The following is a 25,651-nucleotide window of genomic DNA, read 5'->3' as shown; positions in this document are numbered from 1 at the left end:
AACAGGAGCAGCCTGGAAACCATGTTGGTCGCTGTCATCATTGCCCTGAGCTGGAGGAAAAGCATCTTTCAGTTATGTCCCTGCATCACCATCACCATGGGCTACCCACCCCAGCAGAACTGCAAGCTCCCTGCCATTTCCTCTGGGTGCAATCAGTGCTTTAATTAAAATGACTTCATCAGACTCTTCCAAGGAGCAGCCAACAAAGAAAGGAAAAGAGGTACAGCCTGGAGGAGACTCAGGCATCTCCTAGGAAGATATGCAGGTGTGGGTGGCGGATCCAGCTGGGGACTGGGGAGGGGGAGCACTTTCTGGATGGGGGAAGATAATAAAAGCAGGATGGGCTTATGGTGAGCCCAGACAGTTCTGTGGATAAGCACCGCTTGCCCCAGCAGGTGCCCAGTCTGCCTAGAACCCCACAGAGCAGCAGACAGCTACATCCCCCAGAGAGTGTGAAGTGAGACTGGCTGGGTTGGGAACAGCTGCTCTGTCAACTTGGAAAATGAGGCCTTACTTGGGTTAGAATTTCTCAAATTGGTTCCCTTGCTAAAGCCTCTACCTGCTTTCCTCTCCAGCCAACATCCACACATCTGCCATCCTCCAAGACTGTAGAGCCTGCCCAGACCCCTTCAGCCTTCCTGTACCCACATCCGTATGTGCACACTGTATGACCCACAGCCTTCCTGTACCACATCTGTATGTGCACACTGTATGACCCACAGCCTTCCTGTACCACATCTGTATGTGCACACTGTATGACCCACAGCCTTCCTGTACCACATCTGTATGTGCACACTGTATGACCCACAGCCTTCCTGTACCCACATCTGTATGTGCACATTGTATGACCCACAGTCTTCCTGTACCCACATCTGTACACTGTATGACCCACAGCCTTCCTGTACCACATCTGTATGTGTACACTGTATGTACCCACAGCCTTCCTCTACCCACTGTTTGCTTTGAGCTATTTGAGCCGGGAATCTTCATTAGAAATGGAACACCAAGGAGCCAGGGAGGCAGTTCAGTAGAAGTGTCTGCTTTGCCAGCACAAGTTGGTGAGTTTGGTCCCCAGAGCCCACATGAAACAGCTAGGGATGGGGGTGTGCACTGTGATCCAAGCCTAGGAAGTGGGGGCAGGTGGATCCCTGGGTTTTGCTGACTGGTTGGTGTAGTGCACTTGGCAAGTTTCAGTCCAATAAGACACCTTCTTTCTTGCAGGTGAATCTCTGAGTTCGAGGCCAGTCTGGTCTACAGAGCAAGTTCCAGGACAGCCAGGGCTACACAGAGAAACCCCCTGTCTTAGGGGAAGAAAAAGATAACTTCTGTCCAAAATAAGGCTGGCAGGCCCTGGGGAATGGCACCTGAGGTTATCCTCTGACCTCCACATGCACCCTCCCCCGCCACAAAGAAGTAACATACAAAGCAATAGATAATTTAGAATGTTCTAGTAGTGATATATAAAAATGCCTGCATTTTCCACTTCCCTTTCTGGCTCAGTGAGTTTCCAGGGCCACAAACAACTCCCATATTGGCCAGAGCAGGTCTGAACTGTGAGTTCATGGTTGGGCAGTGACCATGCTTCCACTCAGCACGGTATAGTCAGACTGTGGTCTGAGAGAGGGTCCTCCCTTACCAGGGAGCCTGGCACAGTGCCTAGTACTTGGTTGGAGGTTCATACTTACATAGGGGTGAATGAGTGAGGCACATGAGGGTCCCTCTGCTCCCGTATTGAAGAGAGCTGCAAGAAGATGTCTAATTCTCCCGGTACACCGAAGCCCGGACCCCCTGTTCCACATTAACTCTGCTCTTCTGTGTTAGTTTCTTTTCTGTTACCGTGGCAAAACACCTTGACTGAAGGCAACTCAGGGAAGTGAGTGTTTGTTTTTGTTTACAGTTTCAGAGGGATAGAGTCCATCGTGGCAGGGAAGATGTGGCAGCAGCAGTGTGAAGCCAGCCTGGTCTTCAGGAAGCAGAAAGATCACATTTCACTCATATACTATGAAAGGGAGGGGCAGGAGGTGTGGCTAAGCTATGAAGCCCCGAAGCCCACCCCTGGTCACACACCTTCTTCAGCAAGGCTCTGCCTCCTACATGTTCCATAACCTCCCCAAACAGCACCACCGACTAGGAACCAAATGTTCAAACACTGGAGCCGGTGGGGGACATTCTCATTAAAATCACTGCATTTCCTGTGCTGCGGGACACCCTTCACCTGTTGGGGCCAGACTAAGCCACAGGTTAGCCACACATGTCCATCTAGTCCCCATTTATAAAAGTCTGTCCTGGTGTGTGTGCCTGGGCAAAGGACATAGACAAGGCCGTGGAGATGGTAAGAGGGTAAGATTTTACTTCTTACGGTCTCCTAATTCTTGAATCCATACATTTGTTCACTCATTCGCCCATGAAACAGTCCCAGAAACCTCTGTTTAAGTCAGCTACCTGCTAGGTGCTGGTGAGTTTTGTGAACTCAAGTTGGTGGTTGGCTGTCAGGGAGGGGGGTTGTCCAACCCTATGTGAAAAGTTCTACAGCAATACTTGCCTGATTAGCGCTTCGTGATAGCGGAGAGGTTGGAATGTCTCAGGTCAAGTGCCACATTATCTTGGGCTACTTTTAGTCCCCATAATAGCTAGTCATTGCTCACTTCTGTGTGTGACCTGACATCCTGTGACTATTAGGTAAATGTTTTTGGAATGTACAAACAAATCTTTTGGGGTTGGTGAAGAATGTTGTCAGACAGCATCTGAAGCCCATGGCCCAAACTTTCCTGCCTGCCTTGTTGTAGCCTGTCCACCTGCTGTCCACTGACATATTCAGTAGGTGTCTTGATTCATTGCTTTTGTTCCGTGACTATTAATAGTTTGTATGGGTGCTTCCGCGTGGGAACATGTCATACAGGACAGCATGAACACGTTCTCAGTACACAGTCACACCATGGCATTTGACTCAGCATATAGAGTCTCTTATTCCCTGTGAGGTGAGAGCTGTGTCCTGTGTCACTGGCTTCATAACCAACTTAGACGTGTCCTCCCCTCACTTTGCAGCCTCTGCTGCACTCCAACAGAACATCTGCGACAACCAGAAGAAACAGGGGCAGGTGAGGGTTTCCTTATAGCACGTTCACTCTCCACCTAACCCTTTACCTCTCAGTCTTCCTACTCAGAGATGAGAACGCCGTGGCCTAGAAAGGTTAAGCTGGTGTCCTTCCTGGCAAGTGACAGAGCTAAGACACAATCCAGTTCAGTCCTCAACCTCCCTGGTCTGAGTGAGAATGGCCCCATAGTCTCATATATTTGAATACTTAGTCCGCAGTTGGTAGAACTGTTTGGGAGGGGTTAGGGGTGCAGTTTTGTTGGAAGAGGTTTGTCACTGGGGACAGACTTTGAGGTTTTAAAAGCCCATGCGATTCCAACTCTCTCTGTCTCTGTGTCTGTCTGTCTGTCTGTCTGTCTGTCTGTCTGTCTGTCTGTCTCTCTCTCTCTCTCTCTGGTATTTGTGGATCAGATGTGAGCTCTCAGCTATTGTTCCAGTACCACCATGCCTTCCTGCCCTCTGCCATGTTCCCCCACCATGACGGTCATGGACTCTCCCTGTGGAACTGTAAGCCCCAATAAACTCTCTCTTCTATACATTGCCAAGGTCACAGCTGGAGAAAATAGCTGAGACACTCCTCAAACTGAAAGCTTTGGTCACACTTTCTCCTTCTGGGGACACAGTACTTGGAACATAGCAAATGCTCAGAAAATCTGAACTGAGTGTGTGTGTGTGTATGTGTGTGTGTGTGTATGTATGTGTGTACATATGGCATGGCATGCAAGTGGAGGTCAGAGGGCAGGCAACTTTCAGGAGTCAGTTCTTTCTACCCATCAACTGGATCAAGCTCAAGTCACCAGGCTTAGTGGCAGGCACCTTTACCCACTGGGCCATCTCACTACCCTGTTGAAACGAGGAAGTAACAGAAGAGTGAATCCCTTCTTCCATTCTTGACCATTTGCAGAAGCCATTGCAAGATGGCAAGGACTTTGTTGTCATCTTCTCTGGATTCAAATGCCAGCACTACCCACGTGTGCCGAAGGACCTCAGCAAGGCTGACTGCTCGCTCTATTTCCTGTGGTCTGAATGCACTGATGTGTGGTGCAAGCATGGTAGTTCCTGCTAAATGGAGCTAGCCTGGGCTGCAGTTTTTGCCTGGGAGAGGTAGCCTTGAGAATCACCTGGGTCCAGAGTGCTGAGTCTGGTTCCAGAGCACTAGGCGTTTTAACAAGGTCCCCTCCTGGTCCGCATACTAGATACCTCGGAGTCTCCTTTACAAAAACACCGAGAGACCCTGCAGTGAGGGTTTTAAACAAAGTGTCTTGGAGAGAGAGCTGGCAGGAGAGGGAGAGCGGGGGCCAGGCTGGGTTTCCTCCTTCTCGCTTCCACACTTGCATGTCCGTCTGTTGCAAGGATGGGTCCTGGGCCATACCCCCCCCCCACTCTTTATGCTTCTTGGATAATTTATCAAGTCACTCAGTGGAGCATTCATGAATTCTTAAAGCCCTTCCCAAAAAAACCAGCCACGCCTCCACTGGGGAGGGCTCTGCAGGCCCCTGTCAGTCAGTGGTCAGGTCAGGCCCCTGCTGTGGTCTCTGGCTGGAGCCTTTGAAGGGACACGCTGTTCCCAGTCTCTGCAGCCTGAGTTCTCGGCACACATGAATTATGCAAACAGGGCTGGGCTTGGCACTAGCACATCCCGACTCTCCCTGGAACCAGAGGCATATCTCTTGCTCAGCCCCAGACCAAGTGGCCAGGACCCAGAGCTTGTGGTAGGCCTATGGCTCCTTGCCCTCATCAGCTCTGAGTTGTTGGCCTCATACTGGAGTGATTAAACCTCACCTGATCCCCAGGAACAAGCGAGAGAAAAAGCCACCACCAGCTGCCAGTAGCTCCCAAGACACCAGCCAATGCCATCTTCTGTGTGATGATACTCATCATCCCCGTATCTGCAAGTCCCAGAGGCAGGAGTGACACCAGGCCCATGACCCATGGTTAGACACAGTAGGCTGTGTTATAGAGGAGCAATGTACAGCCCCATGGATTTACTAACTGTTCGGGGGGAGAAAAAAAAGAGAAAGACCTTCTCATGTCCAGAAAGGAAGATGGCCTCGCTCAGTCTAGATTATACACTGAAGCACAGCTCTGCTAAACAGCCCAGGAGAGAGCTCACCAGGGCATTGTGTTCTTGTCAGCCCCTGGGAAAACTCGGGAGCACTCAAGACCCCAGGCATGCCACCTCTTCCAACAGGAGAGTCTGTCTCGAAGACAAAGAAATTTTATGGACAAATAAAATAAATTGGTAAGACAGACACAAGCCACCATGGTCCTGGAGGGCCTCCAATTAGAAGTGGGTGAGGTTTTATTTTTAAACGTTTAATTGTGTGTGTGTGTGTGTGTGTGTGTGTGTGTGTGTGTGTGTGTGTGTGAGTGTGGGGGTAGGGGAATTGCATGTGAGTGCAGGTGTCTAAGGAGGCTAAAAGAGAGCTCTAGATTCCCTGGAGCTGGGGTCACAAGTGGTTGTGAGCCACCCAAATGCAGGTGTTGGGAACGGAACATGGGTCCTCTGTAAAAGCAGTGTGTACTCTTTCATGGGCTGTCTCTCCTGCCATGAAAACGTGGCTTTTGAAATAAAACCTGAACCACTTAGAGAAAGGTCCACGGCAGAAGGAACCCCAGAGATGATGGCACACCAGCTGGGATTCTCCTGGTAGAGAAAGAAGGTTCCTGGGTGGCCCTCATCCAGACATGGACTGAGAATCAGGTGAGGGAGAGAGAAAACTGAAGCTGATGTCCAGTTCCTGCATAATTCTCCCCCAAAACTATTTCTGGAGACTCAGCAAAGACACTGTAGGAGGCAGAGAGGTCCTCGTGCTCACAGATGGGCACTGGGGGAAGCCGGGCTGTTAAACACGGTGTTGTCCTTTACAGGGAAGGATATATAACCTGTTATCCACCCAGAAGGCTGGGAGTAAGCGTGGTTAATTGTGCTATCTTTGTGGTGGGAGACGACACTGGATCCCTCCCAGCAGGTTGGGTTTTTTTAATCTATAGAGCCCATCTTTAAGGAAGGCACCACATGTACTTTACAAAGAGTCTTGATGTCATCACGTCTGAGCTTTATTTAGCTTGTTTTGTTCTGTGTGCTTTATTGTGCACATGAGGCTGAGTTAATTATCGCCAGGAAAGTTTTCACCAAACTGTACTATATTTAAATACGCCTAAAATAAACTACTGGGGGGTCAGACTCCCGAAGTTTGAATCAGCAACAGCTTACTGAGTCATGTTTAGCCGTTGATACACATGGCATGAAAAGAAGAAAAAATTCTATGGGTTGTTGAGACTTGCCAACCTGAATATGTAAAAGTGGTTCATTTGGGTGACCAGAACTACCTGCAGTGGGCTCCTCGAGTGTCACAGGAAGTTACCCTTTTCCTCCTTTACTGTGTGACAAACTAGTGCTTACCACTGAGACGCGATGAACACTGGAAATGAACTCCACATTCACTGGCCACCACTGCCTCTTCTTTCAGAGGTAAAAGGCCCACCGCCCAAGGACAAGGAGGGCAGATGAGCCTCGTCCAAGGACACAGCTTGACTTAGGCACTGACCACAGGGTACTCAGAGAGCCATGGATTTGCAAACCAGAAATAAAAACAACTGGCTTACTCCATCCAGCCCTCTCCTCCTCCAGAACACGGTCAGGAGAAGTCAGACCTGCAGGCTAAGGAGTCACTGAGCATGCTCTGTGGAACATCCTGTAGAAGTAGCAATGCTCCAGGACCACCACCATGGGAATGGGTGAATGACATGTTCATATGACCCCTGAGACATGCGTGTGCATAGCAGCTGTTTCCATAAGCACCAAAGAACATAGACACCTCAGATGCCCTCTGTCAGACGTGTGGTTAAACTAACTGTGGCACATCAATAAAATAAAACACTACCCAGCAATAAAAAGGAAGAAACTGCTGCTACCACGACAACCTGGATGGATCTCCTGGTAACCAGGTTGATTGACACTGACCCCAGAGGGTTACTGGTCATGCTTCCATTTATAGAACCTTCCTGAAATGATGTAATTGCAGACATGGAGAACAGATTCCTGGGGAGGGGACAGGCAGTGGTCAAAGCGTTGTTCACTTTAGGAGAAAACCTGGGTATCATGTAAACACCAGCAGACGGGTGGTAGCATCCATCACCATCGACACAGACACGGCGCTGACTGAAATGGGGAGAAGGCACCTCAGAGGGATTCTACGTCTCCACGCAGATTTGAAGCAGGTAAGTGTGGGGCTGTAAGAAGAGAACAATGATGGCGAGCATTTCCATTACAGGAGGCTGGCACACAGCGGGGCAGGCAAGAAAGAGCTTTGGAGAGACGCCCCTGGGGGTTTAAAGTACATTGCTTCTTCTTTTGAATTGTCAGCCTGAGTCTTTAATGGACAGGCCATCTCTCCAGCTCCATTTATCCTTTTTGTTAGACTGCAAGGGGTATCATTTTTTAAATTGTACCTCACACATATGTGCATATGCATGCATGCACTCACGCACATGTGCACACGCGCACACACATACACACACACACATACACACACCTCTGCAAGTATAGGACTTCATGGTGAAAGTGCAGAGAGGTGATGAAGGTTCTAGACAGGCTGAGGAACTGCCAGGCCACACAGCAGTGGCTCTCAACCTCTGGGTAGAGACCCCTTTGGGGGTCAAATGACCTTTTCACAGGGGTCACATTTCAGATATCCTGAATATAAGATGTTTACATTATGACTCGTAACAGTTGCAAAATTACAGTTGTGAAGTATCAATAAAAATAGCTTCATGGTAGGGGCTGGGGGTCACAATGACATGAGGGACAGTATTAAAGGGTGGCAGCATTAGGGAGGTTGAGAACCATTGCCATAGAGGGATGGGACCCAGTTGGGTGGTTCTGGGCATTGAGACTCGAGGTAGGTACTTGGACTGTGTCTCAGTTAGGGTTTCTATTGTGAAGCACCATGACCAAAAAACAAGTTGGGGAGGAAACTGTTTATTCGGCTTTACACGTCAGCATTGCTGTCAGTCACTGAAGGAAGTCAGGACAGGGACTCACATAGGGCAGGATCTCAGAGGCAGGAGCTGATGCAGAGGCCATGGAGGGGAGAGGCTAACTGACTTGCTCCCCATAGCTTGCTCAGCCTGCTTTCTTATGGAACCCAGGACTAGTAGCCCAGGGATGGCACCACCTACAATGGGTTGGGCCCTCTGGCATGGATCACTAGTTAAGAACATGCCTTACAGCTGAATCTCGTGGAGGGGTTTCCTCAGTTGAGGCTCCTTTCTCTCCGGTGGCTCTAGTCTGTGTCAAGTTGACACACAAAGCCAGCCAGTACAGACTGGAAGGGGGCAGAAATGACGGGTGGGGAAACGAGGAAGAGACCCAGGATGCAAGAGAGGGAGCAAACCGGAAGAAAAGGGTGGGAGGTGGGAAGAGAGAAAGAAAGGAGGGAGGAGAGAAAGAGGATGGAAGGATGGACACACACCCCAGAGAAGCCGCTGGGCATCTCTGTGACTCCCTGCATGCAGCTATGACACCTGAGTTACCTTTCTGAGGTAAGACATCTTAACAGAGCCACGGGCACTGTCTGCAAGTTGTGTATGTCATCCTGGAAGGACATTCACTCCATGCTCTCCACTAAGAGACTCTGCAGCTCACCCTGTGGTGACAGATGCCATGTCTTATTTAATTCCTAGGTTCTGTAACTCCCCTTTTACAAATGAGGATACCCGGCCTCAAACAAACACTCATTTACCCAAGCCACACAATACAGAAAAGCTAGACTTTCCACTTTGTTCTGCCTAGCTCAAGAGCCAAGCACTCAGGAGTCTGGGCACAGGGTTGCCACTGAAAGCCAGGTATATCAACCCCGTAACTCAGCCAACCCCAGGAAGGCTGGAGTCAGGTGCCCTGGGAAGGGCGCCCACCAGACTGGATTTGGGTTGGAGGCTGGCTCACCAGCCCAGCTGCCCCACCTCAGGCCTCAGTCTCCCCACTCGGCCAAGGCAGAGAGAGGATGGCTAGAAATGAGGGGTCCTGCTCGGCCCGCCCCCGGGGGTGGGGCTGGGAGTGGTCACGTGAAGGGGCGCAGCGCCCGGGGTCTCCCTCCCACTCGACGTCTGGAGCGGTAGCCCGGAGTCAGCGAGGACGCCGCAAGGGCTGCAAACGCGCCGCCACGCCGGGGCTGCTGAGGTCACGGTCGCCGGGGCCTGAGGACTCCCTGTTGTGCCCGCTCCGGGATAGCTGTGAGGGTGACTGGACCCGCAGCGGCGAAGGCGACGACAGCAGCAGCGGCAGCGAGGACTGGAGCGCGGACCGCAACAGCAGCAGCAGCCACGCCAGCAGCGACACCATGGATCTGTCTTTTATGGCCGCGCAGGTAACCCGGAATCTTTTCCACGGTCCCTGGGTCGCCAAGTTTGCAGAACCCCAGCCTTGCTGTGCTCCCCGGTGCAGCTCTAGCGTCCGTGGCCAGGTCCTTTGTCCCGAGCCCGGCAGTCCCACCTGGTGCGCGTACCCAGGGCCGGCAGCTTGACTGTCGTGGGTGGAGTGGCCGTGTCCCTCGCACACCGAAGGTGGAGCGGAGCTGCCTCCGTTGAGCGCCCCACTTCTGAACAAGACAGTCTGAGAACCCTGGGCAGCTGGAGTTGCCCCTCCCAGCCCAGCCCCCACACATTGTGTGTGCTGGAGCCCCGGGACTGGCAGAGGAGAGGTTGGAGAGGAGCTGCCCTCCCCACTCTGGTTTTGCTGGCGCTGACACTCTGTCACTTGTTGGTGTCCTCGGGGCAACACCGTTTCCCTCCACTGTGGGTAGGACTTTAGCCCCTGCCGATTAGGAAGGCAGTGACAGAGCTTTGTGACAGAGATGGATGGTTTAATCCAGTTTTGCTTTGTGCTGGGTTTGAGCAGGAACCCACCACCCTTCCCTCCACACAAAACAAGCTCTTCATGGCAGACCTACAAATGACCTCTCTGTGCGCACTGTCTGGTCTCCGTGGCAGGAGAGTGCCTTGGAGATGTGATCTTAAGTGTTGATTCTTTTGAACCAGAACAAAGACACAGACCCTTTTCTGGGCTCGTGTGTGTTCCTTGAAAAGACTCAGAGGTGACCACGGTGAGGTTGCATTTGGCTGGACACAAGTCCCAACCCACAAGACAGACATTTCACCTTCTGTGGCAGAGAAGCCAACCCTGATTGTCTCCTGGGGGTGTGTCCAGGCCCCAGTCCCTGCTGCTTGTCTTCAGGAGTGATGTTTGAAGGGACACTTTCCATTCTCCAAACTTCACCCGTGTGGTGGAAGTCTGTTTAAAATGTAACTTCAAAAGCCAGACTGGATATAGAGGGTTGTTCCCAAATGGGAGCATCAAAGGACACAAAGTACCCAGGTTGGCTCTGGGACCTCAGGATCCAGGGTTGGGCGAGGTCTTAAGCAGGGGAGCCATAACCCTAGCAATTCCCACAAGCTGCCCTTCTTCGCTGATGATCCGTCTCAAGTTTACCTGTACATAAGTACTGTATGGTGAGGAAAACAGTCACTCCCGTTGCAGATGGAAGTGTGTTTAGCTGCACCGTAAGTGCAGTGAGGAGGCAAGTGCAGGATGTCTGTGGCTGCCATCCTCTCAGCATCCCACAGAAGCTGGTGTTTCCATGGTAACAAGATAAATTGATCATTACTAACTAACCCCAGAGCTGGCTAGAGCATCCATCGTTGCTATGGTGACTTGATAAAACAAACAGGGCTTTTCTGCATCTGTGGGCAGAGCCTGCAGAGGTCTTGGGTTTTTGTTGTTGTTGTTTGGTTTATTGTTTTTGTTATTTGTGGTGTTGGCAGTAGGGTTTCTGCTTTTGTTTTTGTTTTTATAATTCACATTTCACTTGGCCAGTTTGTTCCTGCCAAAAGATGGCATTGATTATGTGCTCAGCACCATGCTGGCCGAAAGAAACAGAAATGTGACTGGGCACACCAATGGAAGACACACTAAGGTTTGTTGAGGACCTACTGTGTGTGGATTCTTACAAGTCCTATTAGCCTGGAGTTCTATAGGTCAGCATGCCAGATGTCAGGAACAATTTACCCAAGGGCATGCAGTTCGTGAGGGAGGGAGCTGGTTTTGAACCAGACCCTAGGCTCTGCAGAGATACTGGGGTTTCCCCGTGTGGCTTCACCCTAGGAACACATTCCAAGATGGCCCATCCGTCCAGTCCCCTTCCTCTGGAGTGCTGACACCATGGTGCCTCCTGCTCAGTACAGCCTTAGCTGTGGTCAGTCCTGCTTCCTGCTATACATCTGTCTCACTGTCAACATAGGATGAGAATTGCTACTTTTTAAAATCAGCCTCTGTACATTGTGTGTGTGTGTGTGTGTGTGTGTGTGTGTGTCCGTGTGTCCCTGCTTCCTCTTGTCTGACATTGAGCACCTTCAGAGAAATGCTGGCCCTCTGCTTACTTCTTTGGCACGAGGCCATGGACCCTGTCAAGCACTAGGACGGGCATGCTGAGGGACAGAGTTGGACGGGACCTTCCTCTGGGTGCTTACAGTGTATTGGTCAGACCAGGACCCAGCAATAGAAATAGATCCAGTGCTGGGCCCAGCACTGAACCGACACACCGTAGGCCTTCAACAAGTACCTGTTAGATGATTGGATGAGGGTGACATGAGCTGTGTCCTCATGAAGAAGACACTCAGATGAACAGAAAGTGAAACGCAAGATGTCAAATGTGTATACCAACACCAGGACTTTGAGAAGGAGGCAGCAGACGTGTCAGGACGGCAGGCAGATAGATGGTCCCGAACAAGCCTGAGAATGAGACTTCTCCAGAAAGCAAGGAGGTGCTGAGGCCTGGGACATAGGCAGAGCCCTTCAGAGAGCTAGAGGACAGGAGACACAGAACCTCTGAGAGTGAGAGGTCAGGACCAGGCTTGGAAGGTGCTGACTGACAGATGAGACATCTGAGTTGAGTCAGAGAGCACTGGGAGCTATTGTGGGTTCTTCAGCATGTATGCCTGGGGAAAGAAACCCTCTTCCCCTGTGAAGAATGGCAGCTGGAGGAATGGGTGGGGTCAGGAGTATGCTCTACCCACTCCAGACCTGAGCTTCCTGCCTCCAAGTCCTGCCAATGCTAAGTAGGATTCCTGTCAGCATTTTACATGATTCACAGCATGTGAACCTTTGGAAGGGTTTGGGGCTGCAAAAAAATAAGTGTTGAGATGACACCCATCAGCTCTGCAGTGTAGACGTGTTCCCCTGATGCAGGGATCTGCCCTGCATGCTTTATAAGAGGCTGAGACAGAGCATAGGAGAGGCTCAGCCTCAAAGGTTTACGATAGAGCCCCTGGGGCACTTGGCCACCCTAACTGACACCTTGAGAATACTCCACACAGTCCCTTACAACCCCTGGATCCTGGAAGCTTTGGAGATTGTGGACGTGCAGGACATCCATCACTCTGTAGCCAGAGGAGACCAGATGGGCAGGGCCACCAAGACTCCAGGACTAGAGAAGGGGGGGTGTCAGTCACAGGTCTCTAGGATTTAACCCAGATTCTTGCACTCAAAGATGGCTACTACCAGTTCTTTCCCTCAGGAGCCCGCATCTGCTTTCCTTCCCCTTCAAACCTGGGCCACCATAGTGACTTTCTAGGCCCAGAGCATGTTGTGTTGGTGACACTTAGGAACTTCAGAGACTGAATTCTGAGAAACAACCTGGGACCCGTGTACATCTACTCTAGGGGAAGCCAGTGCAGTTCAGGAAATGGGATGCTGCTGGGGCCTTTGTGGGCTAGAGGAGGGACCCTGCTGTGTGCCAAGCTGCCACTCATGCCCACAGGGTTTGTGACGGGACCACACCTTCCCATGCACTTTGGATCAAGCATGTATAAGAACTCAGCCATGCTTATATCTTGGACTGTCTCCGAAGTGGCTAGTGTATGGCTGGTATTGGTCAATTTTTCTTGACCCTAGGGTCCTTCTGGGGTCCCCCAGTCCCACCCCGGTACCCACATCACAGTAGAACTTACAGTATCCATCAAGACTGAGGCCTGGAGTACACACCCAGCCAGCAGGATGCCCTCCCAAGTCCTTAGCTCTGTGGCCAGTCTTAGACCATAATAAGATGTGTGTCTCTGGAAAATTCCGAACACAATGCTGATGCCGTAGCTTAAAATACTTAAGCTAAGAACTTGCTCCAAATCTGAGAGTCCCTCCTGTAGAATGTGCCTGGCACAGGGGCCAGCTGCAGTCCAACGGGTGATTCTGGTTTTCCCATTGTGCAGTCTGGGAAGAAACAGATAGCCTGAGGGCACAGCCACCTCCTCCACAAACAAAGGAGTAGAGCCCCCAGAAGGGTGGGGGGGCAATGGATCCTTCTAGAATCAGCCTCAGGGAATCCCCCATCTTCTCAGATGTACCAAACATTATCTGTATGCAGTGTTTAAGCAAGTCTTTAAATGAACAATTGGGCAGAAAGCCAGTTAAAACTAGAGTTTCTTCTCCTGCAGCTCCAAGGCCAGAGGTCCACACAAGGTGTCCACCTGTCCTGATTACTGAAAGCCTGGAAAGAGGTCAGCCCCCTGCCAGTTGAATATCAGGGTGTCCCCTGCCACTGCTGGTGCCCCCTGACGTCTAGATGCTCCCTTCGGGTCTCCGACTCTGTGATTACATGGCTCCTCTCTACTTGTGCAGGGTCCTCATACGGTCTCCAGTCTTAGGGGGCTGAGGGTCACCCTGGAACCTTGATCTTCTTTTTTTTTATTTTTCAGTTTAAATTTAGATAAGAAAAGGATGCTTCACAAGTCAGTTCCAGGTCCCTCTCCCTTTCCCTCCCCTACTCCCGTGCCCTCCCCCCAACCCCCCCATTAACATAACCCTCATTTCCCCAGGGAGGGTGAGGCCCTCCATGGGGGTGTCCATAGTCTGTCATTTCATGCAGGGCAGGGCCTAGACCCTCCCCCAAGAGTTCAGGGTGAGAGTGCATCTCACATTGTTGGATGGAAGTCCAAAGTCCGTGTGTATACTCGGGATGAGTACTGATCTGCTGCCCAAGGCTCAATAGATTACCTAGGCCTCCTCACTGACACCCACATTCAGGGGGTCTTGATCAGTCCCATGCTGGATTCGCAGGCTGATGCCTGGGATTCAAGAGTTAACCCTTGTCAGGTTAAACCAACCCAGTCTTAATCCCTTTGGTCATCAGTCCTCCCTCTCTGTTACTGGCTTTCTTGAGTTCAGCTCAGTACTTAACCGAGGGAGTCTGCCTCTTCTTCCATCAGCCACTGAATGAAGTTTCTGTTTCCCAGACTCTTTGGCCATGGGATTGTAGGCTGGCACTCCCCAGGTCTATGTCTAAAATCCATATATGAGAGAGTACATGCCATGTTTCTCTTTTTGTGACTGGGTTACCTCACTCAGGATGGTTTCTTCTAGTGTCATCCATTTGCACCTGCACAGAGACTCTCTTTGCAAATAAAGGTGCTGGGCTTGGGATGTCAGTATACTTGAGGGGACACAACCCAGCTGACACCAGGTTCTGAAGACCCCACCTTAGGATCAGTGAGCAGACTCCTGTCCTTCGCAATGTTGACAAAACACGGCTCATTTGGTTCATTGGGTGGGGATTATCCGTGGGTCAAGCCCACAGGGGATTGCAGGATATGAAGGTGTGACCCAGGACCTCTGGGAGCCCACCCTGGGCACCTCTGATAGAGCTTGACTTGAAGGCCACGTGGCTGTCATACACACTCAGGAGCGAGGGCAGTCAGACGGAGGAAGCAACTCGCACATGGTCAGCACAGTCTTTAACACGGTGTGTCCTTCCCGGCGGGAATCTCTAGGAGCCGACCAGTGGGTGAGAGCAGAGGGGCAGGTGATGAAGGATTGAAAGGCAGAGCTAGGGAGCCAGGGCCAGTGGGGTGGCTTCATGGAGTGGAACAGGGTGGTGAGGGGTTGTGATGTCCTGAAGAGCAGAGGCCTGATCTGCAGGTGTGACAGACACTAGTCCCCATGCTGTGGCTCTTACTTGTGCCAGGCATACGCACAGGCCTGGGGCAGTGGTGCTTCTGCGTTTCAGAGAAAAGTAGAAATGGCGATATTTGCATGCAGTCTGTGTGTGTGTTTGCACACGTGTGCATGCGCGCACTCTCGCGGGTGCATATGTGTGTGCATGTGAGATCCAATTGCTTTCTACCTTAGCTTTTAATTCAAGGTCTTTCACTGAACCTACGCCTCACCAGTTCACTAAAGGACTGGTGGCTAGTGAGCCTCAGGGATCCTTCTGTCTCTAGACGCCTGGCATTGGGATTACTCATGTGTCTCGCTGTGCCTGGCTTTTTATGTGGGTCCTTGGTCTCAAACTTAGGTCCTCGTGCGTATGTGCAAGCACTTCACCTAGTGAGCCCTCTCCCCAGCCTCCAGATTGGATTCTTTAAATGCTAACAATTAACTAGAAATCTGTAACAAACTGGCTGGACACAGCATGGACTGCTTGGATGCTGTTGATTACTGAGTTGCTAAGAGATTGAAAGGAGGTGTCTAAGCTGTTTAGTTTTGAGGGACAAATTCAAGGACTCTGCTAGGTAGTTTGTATCCACTGCAGTGGCCTCTGTACGACATCTAGGATCCAAATCATGGCTTCTTCAGAGGTATTTCTGTCACCTCCCTACATGGCCACTCTCTATATGGTGTTCCTCTCTGCAGGGCTTGATTTAACAGCTGGATCCTCCTCCCAGAAGAGTCCTCGGAGTCTGCCCCTCCCTGTGTAGCACTGGTTCCCCTAACGTGAGAGGGCAGTGGTCCCAGGGAGAGGCTTCAGGCTGCTTAGGACCTAAGCTCAGAAGTCCTACAGTGCCTACAACACTACATCCTCCTGGCAGAGAAAGCTCTTTGGCAATCTAGATGCAGAGGGAAGGAACTAGACCACAGTGATCTGTGTGTGTTGGCCGGCATGTCCAGGAAGGCAGGAAGATGGACTGTGGCATCCTTGGAGACTGGCGACTGCACTGAACCACACAGAACAGAAGTGTGGGCTGGGTTTATCTTGGAGCTCCAGTGGATTCTCAAGGCCTAGTATCTCACCAAGCCTAGGGGAGTAGATAGTTACTCTGAACTAGGTGGAGATTATGTCATGTGCAACTGCAAATAATTGACCATTTCAGACCTGTCAACTCGTATGACTTAACCTCATGGCGGAGGAGTCTGAGAAGGCTTTCTGGTCTGGGGAGATGAGATTACCCCCTTATCTTCCCTCAGCCCACCCCTCAGAATCATGGCCTTTGCAGGTGGGAAAGCATCTGGAACAGGATGCCAACCCTGGGCCTGTTTCCGGAAGCACCACGAGGGTCTAACCACTACCGAGATATTTCCTGCCTGCCCTTTTGTCTTGCCTCGCCTCCAGGGCCTTAGGAGCTCACAGTAAATTTGCTTTTTACTTATTTTGTTTATTTCACAGAGAGGGAGAACCACAAAAGACTTTTAGTCATATTGGACAAATGGCTCTGTTTTCTCTTGAAAACAAAGGTCTTCTTTGTATTGCATAAAGGAACCTGTGGGATCTTTCCAACAGAGCTGTCAGAAATTAGTAGACATTTCTTGTCCAGAGAATGCCACTGCACAAGAAATAGAATCCTGGGGAGCCATGCAATCTGCTATTTAGCCCATTTGTGGGGCGGGGTGGGGAGGTAAGGTGGAGGGTGGGTATTGGGTCCCCGCAGATGTCAGGCAGGAAAATGAAGTGAGAAGAGGGAAGGAGACAGTGATAACTCAGTTGGGATTGACTTCATCACCCTGGATCATAACTCTGGGAGTCTGATGCCCAGAAGTTCATTATCAACATATTTTTTATCGATTGTTTTTTATTCTACTTTTTTTTTTACAGTAGTGGGGATTGAACCTGGGACACATGTATGCTACGCCAGAGCTCCACTGTTGAGCTAGACCCCAGCTCCATTGTCAGCATATTTAAAACACAATTTGGGGAAAAGCTTCCAAGCAACAGTCATTCCTACTCCAGGTGCACAATAAAGACTACGGTGCAACTACACAGAAAGTCCTTGGCAAAGTAGATGTGACCTTGAGGGTGGGCTCTACAGCTAAAAGGCCTAGAATCTAGTATGGTCTCCACCCAAGACAGCATAGAGGTCAGCAGGGCATAGCATGCGTGTGACATTACCCCTGCAGATGGGTCTGTTAGCTGGAGCTGAAGATAAAGGTCTAGGGAGAGACAGTCTAGGTACACATTCAGGGGATTTGGGTGTGGTCTGCCTCCACAGAGAACAAAAAGGTCATCAGGTCATTAACAATACTTAGTCCCAGCCTTGTGGGTAGAAATAGGCAATTCTTCCTTCGAGGAGAGGCCCCTGAGTACTCAACAACCCTGGCCCCCTAGTGCTCTCTGGGGACAAGGACCTTTGTGTCCCCAACAGTCCATGTTTTCTTAAAACAAAAATTATCACTAAAGTACAAATTGCCTATTATCCCAGATGGTTCTAACCAGTCGGCCTGTCTTCTTCAGGTTCCCACTGAAAAGACCTAGTAAGTGCCTGGGTGTTTTCCTCAGACAGCAGAAGAGGCTGTGGTGCCATGTCTGTGGGAATGTAATGAATAATTAGCAAAGGCATCAAAATCACAGGCACTTCTCTAGATCAAGTTTCCAGGTAGTATTTTAAAACCCAGAGCTTCATGGAGCCCAGAGAGTGGGGGGGGGCGGGGTGCATCTCCAGGTAAATATCACTTATATAACAGTTTCTGTGTGCTCTGTCTTACTGTTGGGCCAAACTTTGCTTCTGTCCCAAGAGTTGGAGACCCATAGTTGCACCTTCCCTGTCTCCCTGAGATGTGTGTGTATGTTATAAACCATAAAACAATATTACTCTCTTTGCTAAAAGTCCGTTTTCTTCAATTGACTTAATAAGGGGGAAATCTTACGTATTTCCCCCTGCATTAGTTACTACTTATGCCTTTTTTCATTTGTGTAGCCTCATTTCTTTGGGGCATCATTTTCTTTCTTTCTTTCTTTCTTTCTTTCTTTCTTTCTTTCTTTCTTTCTGCCTGGAAGGGCTTTGCCATGTCTAGTGCTAACTGAAGGACTGGACGGATCCTTTCAGCTTTTGAGTGCCTGGACATTGGGTTCAGTTAAAAATGCGGCTTCAACTTCTGGCTGGTGTTGTTTCCAGGGAAAATCTTCTGCTGTCTGTATTTTGTTCCTCTAAGAATGGTGTCTCTTTTCCCCTCTGGCTGCTTTTAAGATTTACCCTTTTCCCAGGATTTTGAGCAATCTGGTGAAGATTTACCTTTGTGCAGTTCTTTTCGTGTTTCTAGCATTTGGGACTTCCAAGTGTATGCACAGGAAGCAAGAGAGGAGGCTCAGCAGTTAGGAGTGTGTGTGCTCCTCTAGAGGACCCCAGTTTGGTTCCCAGCACCCACATCGGGTCACTCATAACTCCCGGTAACTCCAGATTTGACACTCTTCCATCCTCTGTGAGTACTGCAATCATATGCATATACCAGCCCACATACATGTCCATGTCATCAAAAATGAAATAAATCTGGAAAATGTATGTGTGTGTTACAGTTTCATCACCTTCGGAAACTTTTCTGGCATTGATGTGTATTTTTTTCTGTTCCTTCTTCTTGTCTTTTGAGACTCTGACTACATTAGGCTGCCTCAAACTGCCTCACAGCCCGTTGGCACTCTGTTCTTTTTCTCGCTGTTTCGTGTGAGTAGCTGTCATCAATACCTCTTCAGCATCAGTACAATTTTCTTCTGCAGTCTTTTAACTAGTGGCAAGCCTGTCCAGAGCATTACTATCCCAGAGACTGTGGGTGTCATCTCCAGACACTTGATTTGTGTCTTTTAAGAATTATCTTGCATTTTCTTAACATGTTCATTGCTTACTTAAGCCTCTTAAAAACACGTGGAACACAATGTAACAGTTTTGAATGTCCTCTCACCCTAATTCTTAGTCTTCAGCATGTGTTTGATGCCCTTGCCTCCTAGTTTGGGTAGCATCTCCTTGCCTGTCTGATCATTCTTGGTTGGATGCCAAACCCTATGAACTTCTCTCTCTGTGTGTCTCTCCCTTTCTCTCTCTCTCTCTCTCTCTCTCTCTCTCTCTCTCTCTCTCTCTCTCTCTCTCTCTCTCTCTCTCTCTCTCTCTCTCGATTTTTTCAAGACAGGGTTTCTCTGTATAGCATTTGTAAAGCAGGCTGGCCTCGAACTCACAGAGATCCACCTGCCTCTGCCTCCCCTTGTGCTGGGATTAAAGGCGTGCGCTGCCGTCGCCGCCACCGCCACCACCACCACCACCACCCTGTCTCTCTTTTAAGACATGGTTTTTCTGTGTAGTCCTGAATGTCCTGGAACTCGCCCTATAGGCCAGGCTAGTCTTGAACTTTGAGATCCGCCTGCCTCTGCCTCCCCTTGTGCTGGAATTAAAGGCGTGTGAACCACACCTGGCTAAGCACTGTGAATTTCACCTCGTTGCATGATAGGTATTTCTATCTAAACATTCTCCATCTTTATTCTGGATAAAACCCACTCATTTGGGGGCAGTTTGGACTCTTTGGGGATTTATGATTTGCTAGGCATTACAAAGGGCCATATTTAATCTGACAATAACTATTGAGGCTAACAAGGCTGGCCCAGTATCCATGCTGCCCTGTGAGTTATGAGATCCACAGAGTGGCCTATGGGAAGAGACAGGAGTGGTGATTTTGTGTGGGCACCAGGCACTGCTCACTGCCATCCATTCGGTTGACTGTGTCCCAGCAGCATGTGCGCATGCACGACTCACCAGCCACAGTCTGTGGGCACTGTGAGTGCCCTCTGCAGGCCTCCAGGGTCACCGTGCTCTCTCCATATTCAAGCCTTACTTGCTTGACATCGAAGTCCTGAAAACTCGTCATATACTGATCTGTGTTTTCCAGTTGAGTGAGTGAATTTGATCCCAACGACTCCATCCGGCCTGGAAGCAGAATTTCTTAAGCCTATGTTTTACCATCCATTTATCCATCCCCCCTTTTCTCCCGTTGTGGTAAAAAAAAATGTACACTGGATCCACACCGGAACCCTGGACATGAACTTGTCTTTCTGAAGGCGATGCAACTCAAGACCTCAGATCCCTACACTGGAAGCAAAGGTCTGACACCAGAGTTGCAGAGCTGAATCCTTGTGCCGACTGCCGGCCTGGGTTCTTCGGTGTGTGCTTCCTGTGACAGGACATTCCAGGAGAGGCTGGGGGAGCCGTTCCCTGATCCTGATGTTGATTATACCAGGAAGCCAGGAGGGGTGCATCCCAATGTCAGAGCTGGGTCTGGATCTGGTTTGGGAGGGGTGGCTTCTGTTTTAGTGGGGCCAGACTGTCCCAGAACTTGCAATCCTCCTGCATCCACGTTCCAGATGAGGGAATTATAAGTACTCACCATCACACCCGGCTAAATCTGGTTATTTTTGAAGCTTCAGTCTCAACATCAGGACCCCAGGAAGCCCCTTGGAAAGAAGGCAGCAAAGGAGGGGGCATATGCTGCAGACTGAGCCTGCCAACCTCCCACTCATCCTGTCCCTGCAGGTCCTGCAAGGAAACCCCATCTGTAGCCTCAACCCGCAGCTCTAGAAGCTGATTAGCAATGCATTAAGCCGGGCTTCCGTGCCAAGGGAGGCCTGAGGGTGACTAATGGGTTCTACCGTCTCCCACACGCCGCTGTGCGCCCTGCCACAGCGGCACCAGCTCAGCCGCTGCCCCCTCCTCCTGCCCTCCTGCCCTGCCTTCTCCCTCCCGCAGAAGTTCACCTGGGCCTGCTGTGTCAGTCAGCCAACCAGCATGGCATGGCGAGCCGTGCAGATGGGCAGTGGGGGGTGCTGGGGCTCCAGGACCAGCTTCTCCAGCCCTCATCCCCTTTGCTGTTGCTCATTCCTATGTCAGAGCACAAGTGACATAAAGGACACCATCAGAGAGGCAGGGACCCCATCCTCAGATGGGAGAAGCAGGGATGGATAACAGAGATGGCACCCCCAAAGGGCAAGTCACCCCAAAGGGCAATCTAGTGAGTACGCCCATGAGAGAGGAAAAAACATGTGGGCTCACAGGCTTTAAGATGGTACCCAGAATACTTCCCTGGCAGGAAAATCACTAAGGTGGTTTTCCCAGGGCGAGACTTATCCATTGCACTCCGGATGTGCCAACCCCTGCGATTTCCCCAAATGCGGGAACGAATGAGGGAAACCCCACTGCATAATTCGTGATAGTGAGGGACTGAGTTCTCACTCTCCTCTAAAAATGGTACCCTGAGTCATGCAGGCAGGGAAAGAGCTAAGTTATGGCCAAGGACAGGAACTAGCTAACAGCTGGTCAGCTGAGGAGTGCTGGAAGGAGATCTGAGGCTCACATACACGTGGACTTCCTGTCACAATCCTCTTCAGGCCTGGACTCTATGGGCAGAATGGACCACGGCTGAGGGAGTTGTCAAGGCTCAGATGGACTGGTGTCAAAACTGGAAGGAAGGGACTCCACGCCCTTCCATGCAGCCCTCCCCCGTCCTGCACCCCACAGCTCTGGCCAGCCCTCAGTCTGAGCCACGCTGTCTGATGCTCCCCGACAGTGGAGAGCGTCATTCCATATGTACCAAGCTCTCTGTGCCCCAGCCCAGGGCCAGACCCAGCGAATATGTAAAGGTCTGGCACAGAGGTCAACAAAAGCAGGGAGTGCTAGGAAGCAGGCCTCATCCTGGTGGACCCAGAAGGCCAGCACTCCCTACCGGGACAGAGTGTCCCTCTCAGTCCCTCCAACCCCACCCGCTCAGTCCCCTTAGTCCCCTGCAGTATGCCTGCCAAGTGCCAGGTCCTGGCACATCTGGCTTTTTGTGTGGCATTTTGTTCCAACCTCTGCTGCATCTTGTAGTGTACACGTGGGGTGCTTCTCAGCTTACTGAAGAGAAAGGGCCAGAAGGGTGGAGATACCTGCCCTGGGGCCATGCAGGCTCTGGGGAAGGATTTGGAGAAAGGGCTGACCCTCGGAACCTCCACGCTTGTCAGTCAGGATGGTCACTCAAGTGCAATGGGACCAACAATCACAGCTCTCTCTCGGGACGGGAGAGCTTCAGTTCTGACACCAGGATGGGTGCCAGCTAAAGTGGGATGCTCTGCCGCCCACAGAGGCCATCTGGGGCTTTGGAGGGGGGCTCAGGGAAGCAGCCCTGCTGCCCCAGAGTTCCATGCACCTGAGCGTGATCCCTTGTGTGCTTGCTCTTCACCAGTGAGAGGGGAAGACAGTTTGCAGAGTTGGTACATCCCCACCTACCTCATTAATTCCGCAGTGTCTGGCAGTTGTACAGTATGGGCGCTGTTCTAGGCAGTGTGGTACTTACTGTTCTAGGCACTGGAGCAAAGGCTCTGAAGGACACTCCTTGATGGCTTTGACCCCGAAACTGGGTTACCTTCTGTGAGACGTGGCCAAGGATGAGTGCTGACCACTCAACCCTGTGGCCCAGCAACTTGTAGAAAGGTATCCAGTGAAGGCTAACTCTGGCTAACTCTATCAAGAAAGCTGCAGAGGGTAAGCATGACCCCAGCACATCATGGTCCCAGGAAGCTGATGCTTGCACACAGCCTGAAACACGCTCCTCTTCCCCTGCAGCTCACAACATCCCAACTCCCTCGCAGCCCTAGATCACCCTCAATCCCAGACAAGCCCCCAACAGACATACGGGGCCTCACACAGAGAGCAAAGTGCCACTGACTCCCCTCTTTCCAGCCTGCCACCCAGTGTTAGGGGGCGCAGCTGTAGGGACAACCCCTCCAGGCCACATGGCTCACCCCATGGATCCTGGTGAGGAAGCCTGGGGTGAAGAAGTGGGGTGTCTGATGAGAGTCAGACAGGGGACGGGTCAGGTGACTTGAGCCACGCCCCCACAGAGCTAATGCAATGCTTTCCCTTTCCACACACAGCCACCTCTATTGCTAAAATGTTGTGCTACACAAAATGGGAATGTCATAAGATTTTTTAAAATTTATTTATTTATATACAGTGTTCTGCCTGTCTTTATGCCTGGAAGCAGACGAGTACACCAGATCTCATTATAAATGGTTGTGAGCCACCATGTGGGTGCTGGGAATTGAACTGAGGACCTCTGGAAGAGCAGTCAGTGCTCTTAACCTCTGAGCCACCTCTCCAGCCCCAAGATATTTTATTAAGGGAGCAATCACTTACATGAGAAGCCAAGAAAGCCCAGAACCAAAGGTCTGAACACTGTTCTCCAGGACATGACCAGAGTGCAACCAGAACCCAAAGGAGAGCGAGTCTCCAACCCCAAGCTCTTTTATCCCCCGTATGTTCTATGCACTTGTGACCATGGGCATGGCCAGTGCTATGGGGACATAGATCTCTCCCTACACACCTCCCTCTCTGAGCCCCTCAGGTTAGTGAGAAAACACCAATGCCTCTGTAACCCCTGGGGCCTGGTACCTTGAAAATGGAGCTAGAAACCTGGGTGTGAATTCTAACAAGCCATTTCATCATCACAGAGTGCTGGGGCCAAATCTCCCATGCAGAATCAGTTCTTATATCATCAAGAGCTAGTGAGTAGCCCACAGTGTCTGCATCTCCAATGCCTGTGGGGGGGGCAGGGGGGACAGGCTCACTACCTATCAAAGCAGTGACTTCAGATGGAGGCAGGTAGCCGTGTTCGTCCTGCTGTGCTGACAGGAAGTCCCTGAGTCGCTCCAAACTCCGGTGTGCTTGGCCACACTGTGCAGCGAGGGGATTTGTAGTCACTTATGAGAAGCCTCAGGATGCTGCATCCTAAATATAGCAGTGTGACACCCGTACGTGTCAGGCAAACTGGCTGATTCACCGTGCCCTTCTTGTCTTGAGCCAGAAATCTTCTCCCCTTCTCACTGCCTGTCATCCTCGGTGGCAAGTCTTCTCATCTCACACGTGGCGGCCTGTCCTCCAGAGCCTTGAAGAGGGCCTGAGATGGGAAACGCATCCATGTCCCAGGCTCCGCCACTGGTCACATGGGTCAGGTGATACACCTCAGTTTCTCTGCTCAGCAGGAACCGCCACACCTAGTGTGCGGGCTAGACAAGAGAAGCAGTGAGATGGTGGCTGTGGGAACACACGGCTTGCCCGGCGCGCTGGGGGCTCTGCTCTCTAACTACAGCCTAAGAAAACAAACCCCCAAAAACTGGAAGACGGAAAGTATCCAGCTGCACAGGGCTGTACAGATGCCGGTAGGCAGCACGCCTGAGCAGTCGTCCTGGGTCCTCTCTCTGTGTCACCTCCTTTCACGGCCTTATGAATTGACACCGAGCATGTAGGACCCGCATTCTGCTGCTGGGCCATATCCCCAGCTTTATAAATATCACCAAGTGTAACGTGTAGTCTTCCCGCCAGCCTGGTCCCAGTGCCGCGTCAACCCCAAATGACACACAGGACGCTATAGTAATTATGAAGCTGTTGGCCGTTTGCTTGGTTTCTTATTGGCTGGCTATGACTTAATTATTAACCCATAACTGCTAATCTGAGTATTTCCACGTGGTCTTCTCTTACCAGAAAAAGAGTCTGGACCTCTTATTCCTCTGGTGTCCTACATCATGACTGACTTTGGCTCAGTTTCCCAGAATCCTCCTCGACCTCTAGTACCACCTATCTTGCTTCCCTATTGGCCAACAGTGCTTTATTTAATCAACTAGTAGGACAACGTATACACAGAAGGACTTCCCCCATCAACCATGCATTTGTATATTCAAACTACCACACTCCCTAAATTGCTTTGGGCCAAGATATTTTATCACATTAACAGAAATGAAGCTGGCCCTGTTGTTGGCTAAGTGAACCAGGACTAGCAGGCCTGGGAGCCCCAGACACCTGTTTGTCTCAATCTCCCAAGTGCTAGGATTACAGGAAATTTACACACAACTTCTGGAATTGAACTCAGTTTTTCATGTTTGCAACGCAAGTACATTGATGTCTGTACCTTCTCACCTGTGTATTCTTTTATTGGCCAATATATTTGTCTACCTGTTGCAAATGTTGTATCCAGAAAATCCTGCTAAGTTCTGCAAAAAGACAGGTGTTACAAGGTTGCTGTGACAAAACAGTATGATCAAAAAGCAAGGGGAAGTGGTTTATTGGGCCTACACTTCCATATTGCTGTTCATTATTGAGGGAAGTCAGGACAGGAACTCAAACTGGGCAGGATCCTGGATGCAGGAGCTGATGCAGAGGCCATGGAGGGGAGCTGCTTACTGGCTTGCTTCCCTTGGCTTGCTCAGCCTGCTTTCTTATAGAACCCAGGACCACCAGCCCAGGCATGGCACCATCCACCTGGGCTGGGTCATCCCCCATCAGTCGCTAATTAACAAAATGTCTTATAGCCAGATTTATGGAGGCATCCTCTCAATTGAGGTTCCCTCCTTTCAGATAACTCTAGCTTGTATCAAATTGACATAAGACCAGCCAGAATGCCCTCTAACACTGATGGAACTCCCTGGAACACTGATGTAATTGTGGTTTTTGTCTTTACAAATGCTGTACCCCTGAGCTTCAGCACCAAGTGTTTTGGAGGCGTTAGCCTAC

At 50.6% G+C, this 25,651-nt stretch overlaps 1 protein-coding gene and 1 non-coding gene across 2 annotated transcripts in view; both read left to right on the top strand.

The window, feature by feature from the left end:
- The first annotated feature begins 8,536 nt into the window (after positions 1-8,536).
- Positions 8,537-25,651, top strand: part of CUNH14orf132 (chromosome unknown C14orf132 homolog) — a 36,784-nt gene continuing 19,669 nt past the window's right edge. The window contains exon 1 of the mRNA XM_013112232.3: positions 8,537-9,465. Within this exon, the coding sequence (XP_012967686.1) occupies positions 9,103-9,465 (363 nt within the window). The 5' untranslated portion in view covers positions 8,537-9,102. The remainder of the gene's footprint in view (positions 9,466-25,651) is intronic.
- LOC121139637 lies at positions 21,183-21,349 on the top strand. Its single transcript, XR_005876545.1, has one exon. It is a non-coding gene; the product is annotated as a U1 spliceosomal RNA (small nuclear RNA).

The sequence above is a fragment of the Mesocricetus auratus genome, unplaced genomic scaffold (genome assembly GCF_017639785.1).
Source record: "Mesocricetus auratus isolate SY011 unplaced genomic scaffold, BCM_Maur_2.0 Super-Scaffold_15014, whole genome shotgun sequence".
In the NCBI taxonomy this organism is placed as follows: Eukaryota; Metazoa; Chordata; class Mammalia; order Rodentia; family Cricetidae; genus Mesocricetus; species Mesocricetus auratus.
The sequence above is the reverse complement of the archived record's forward strand: the minus strand, read 5'-3'. Positions and strand labels throughout refer to the sequence as shown.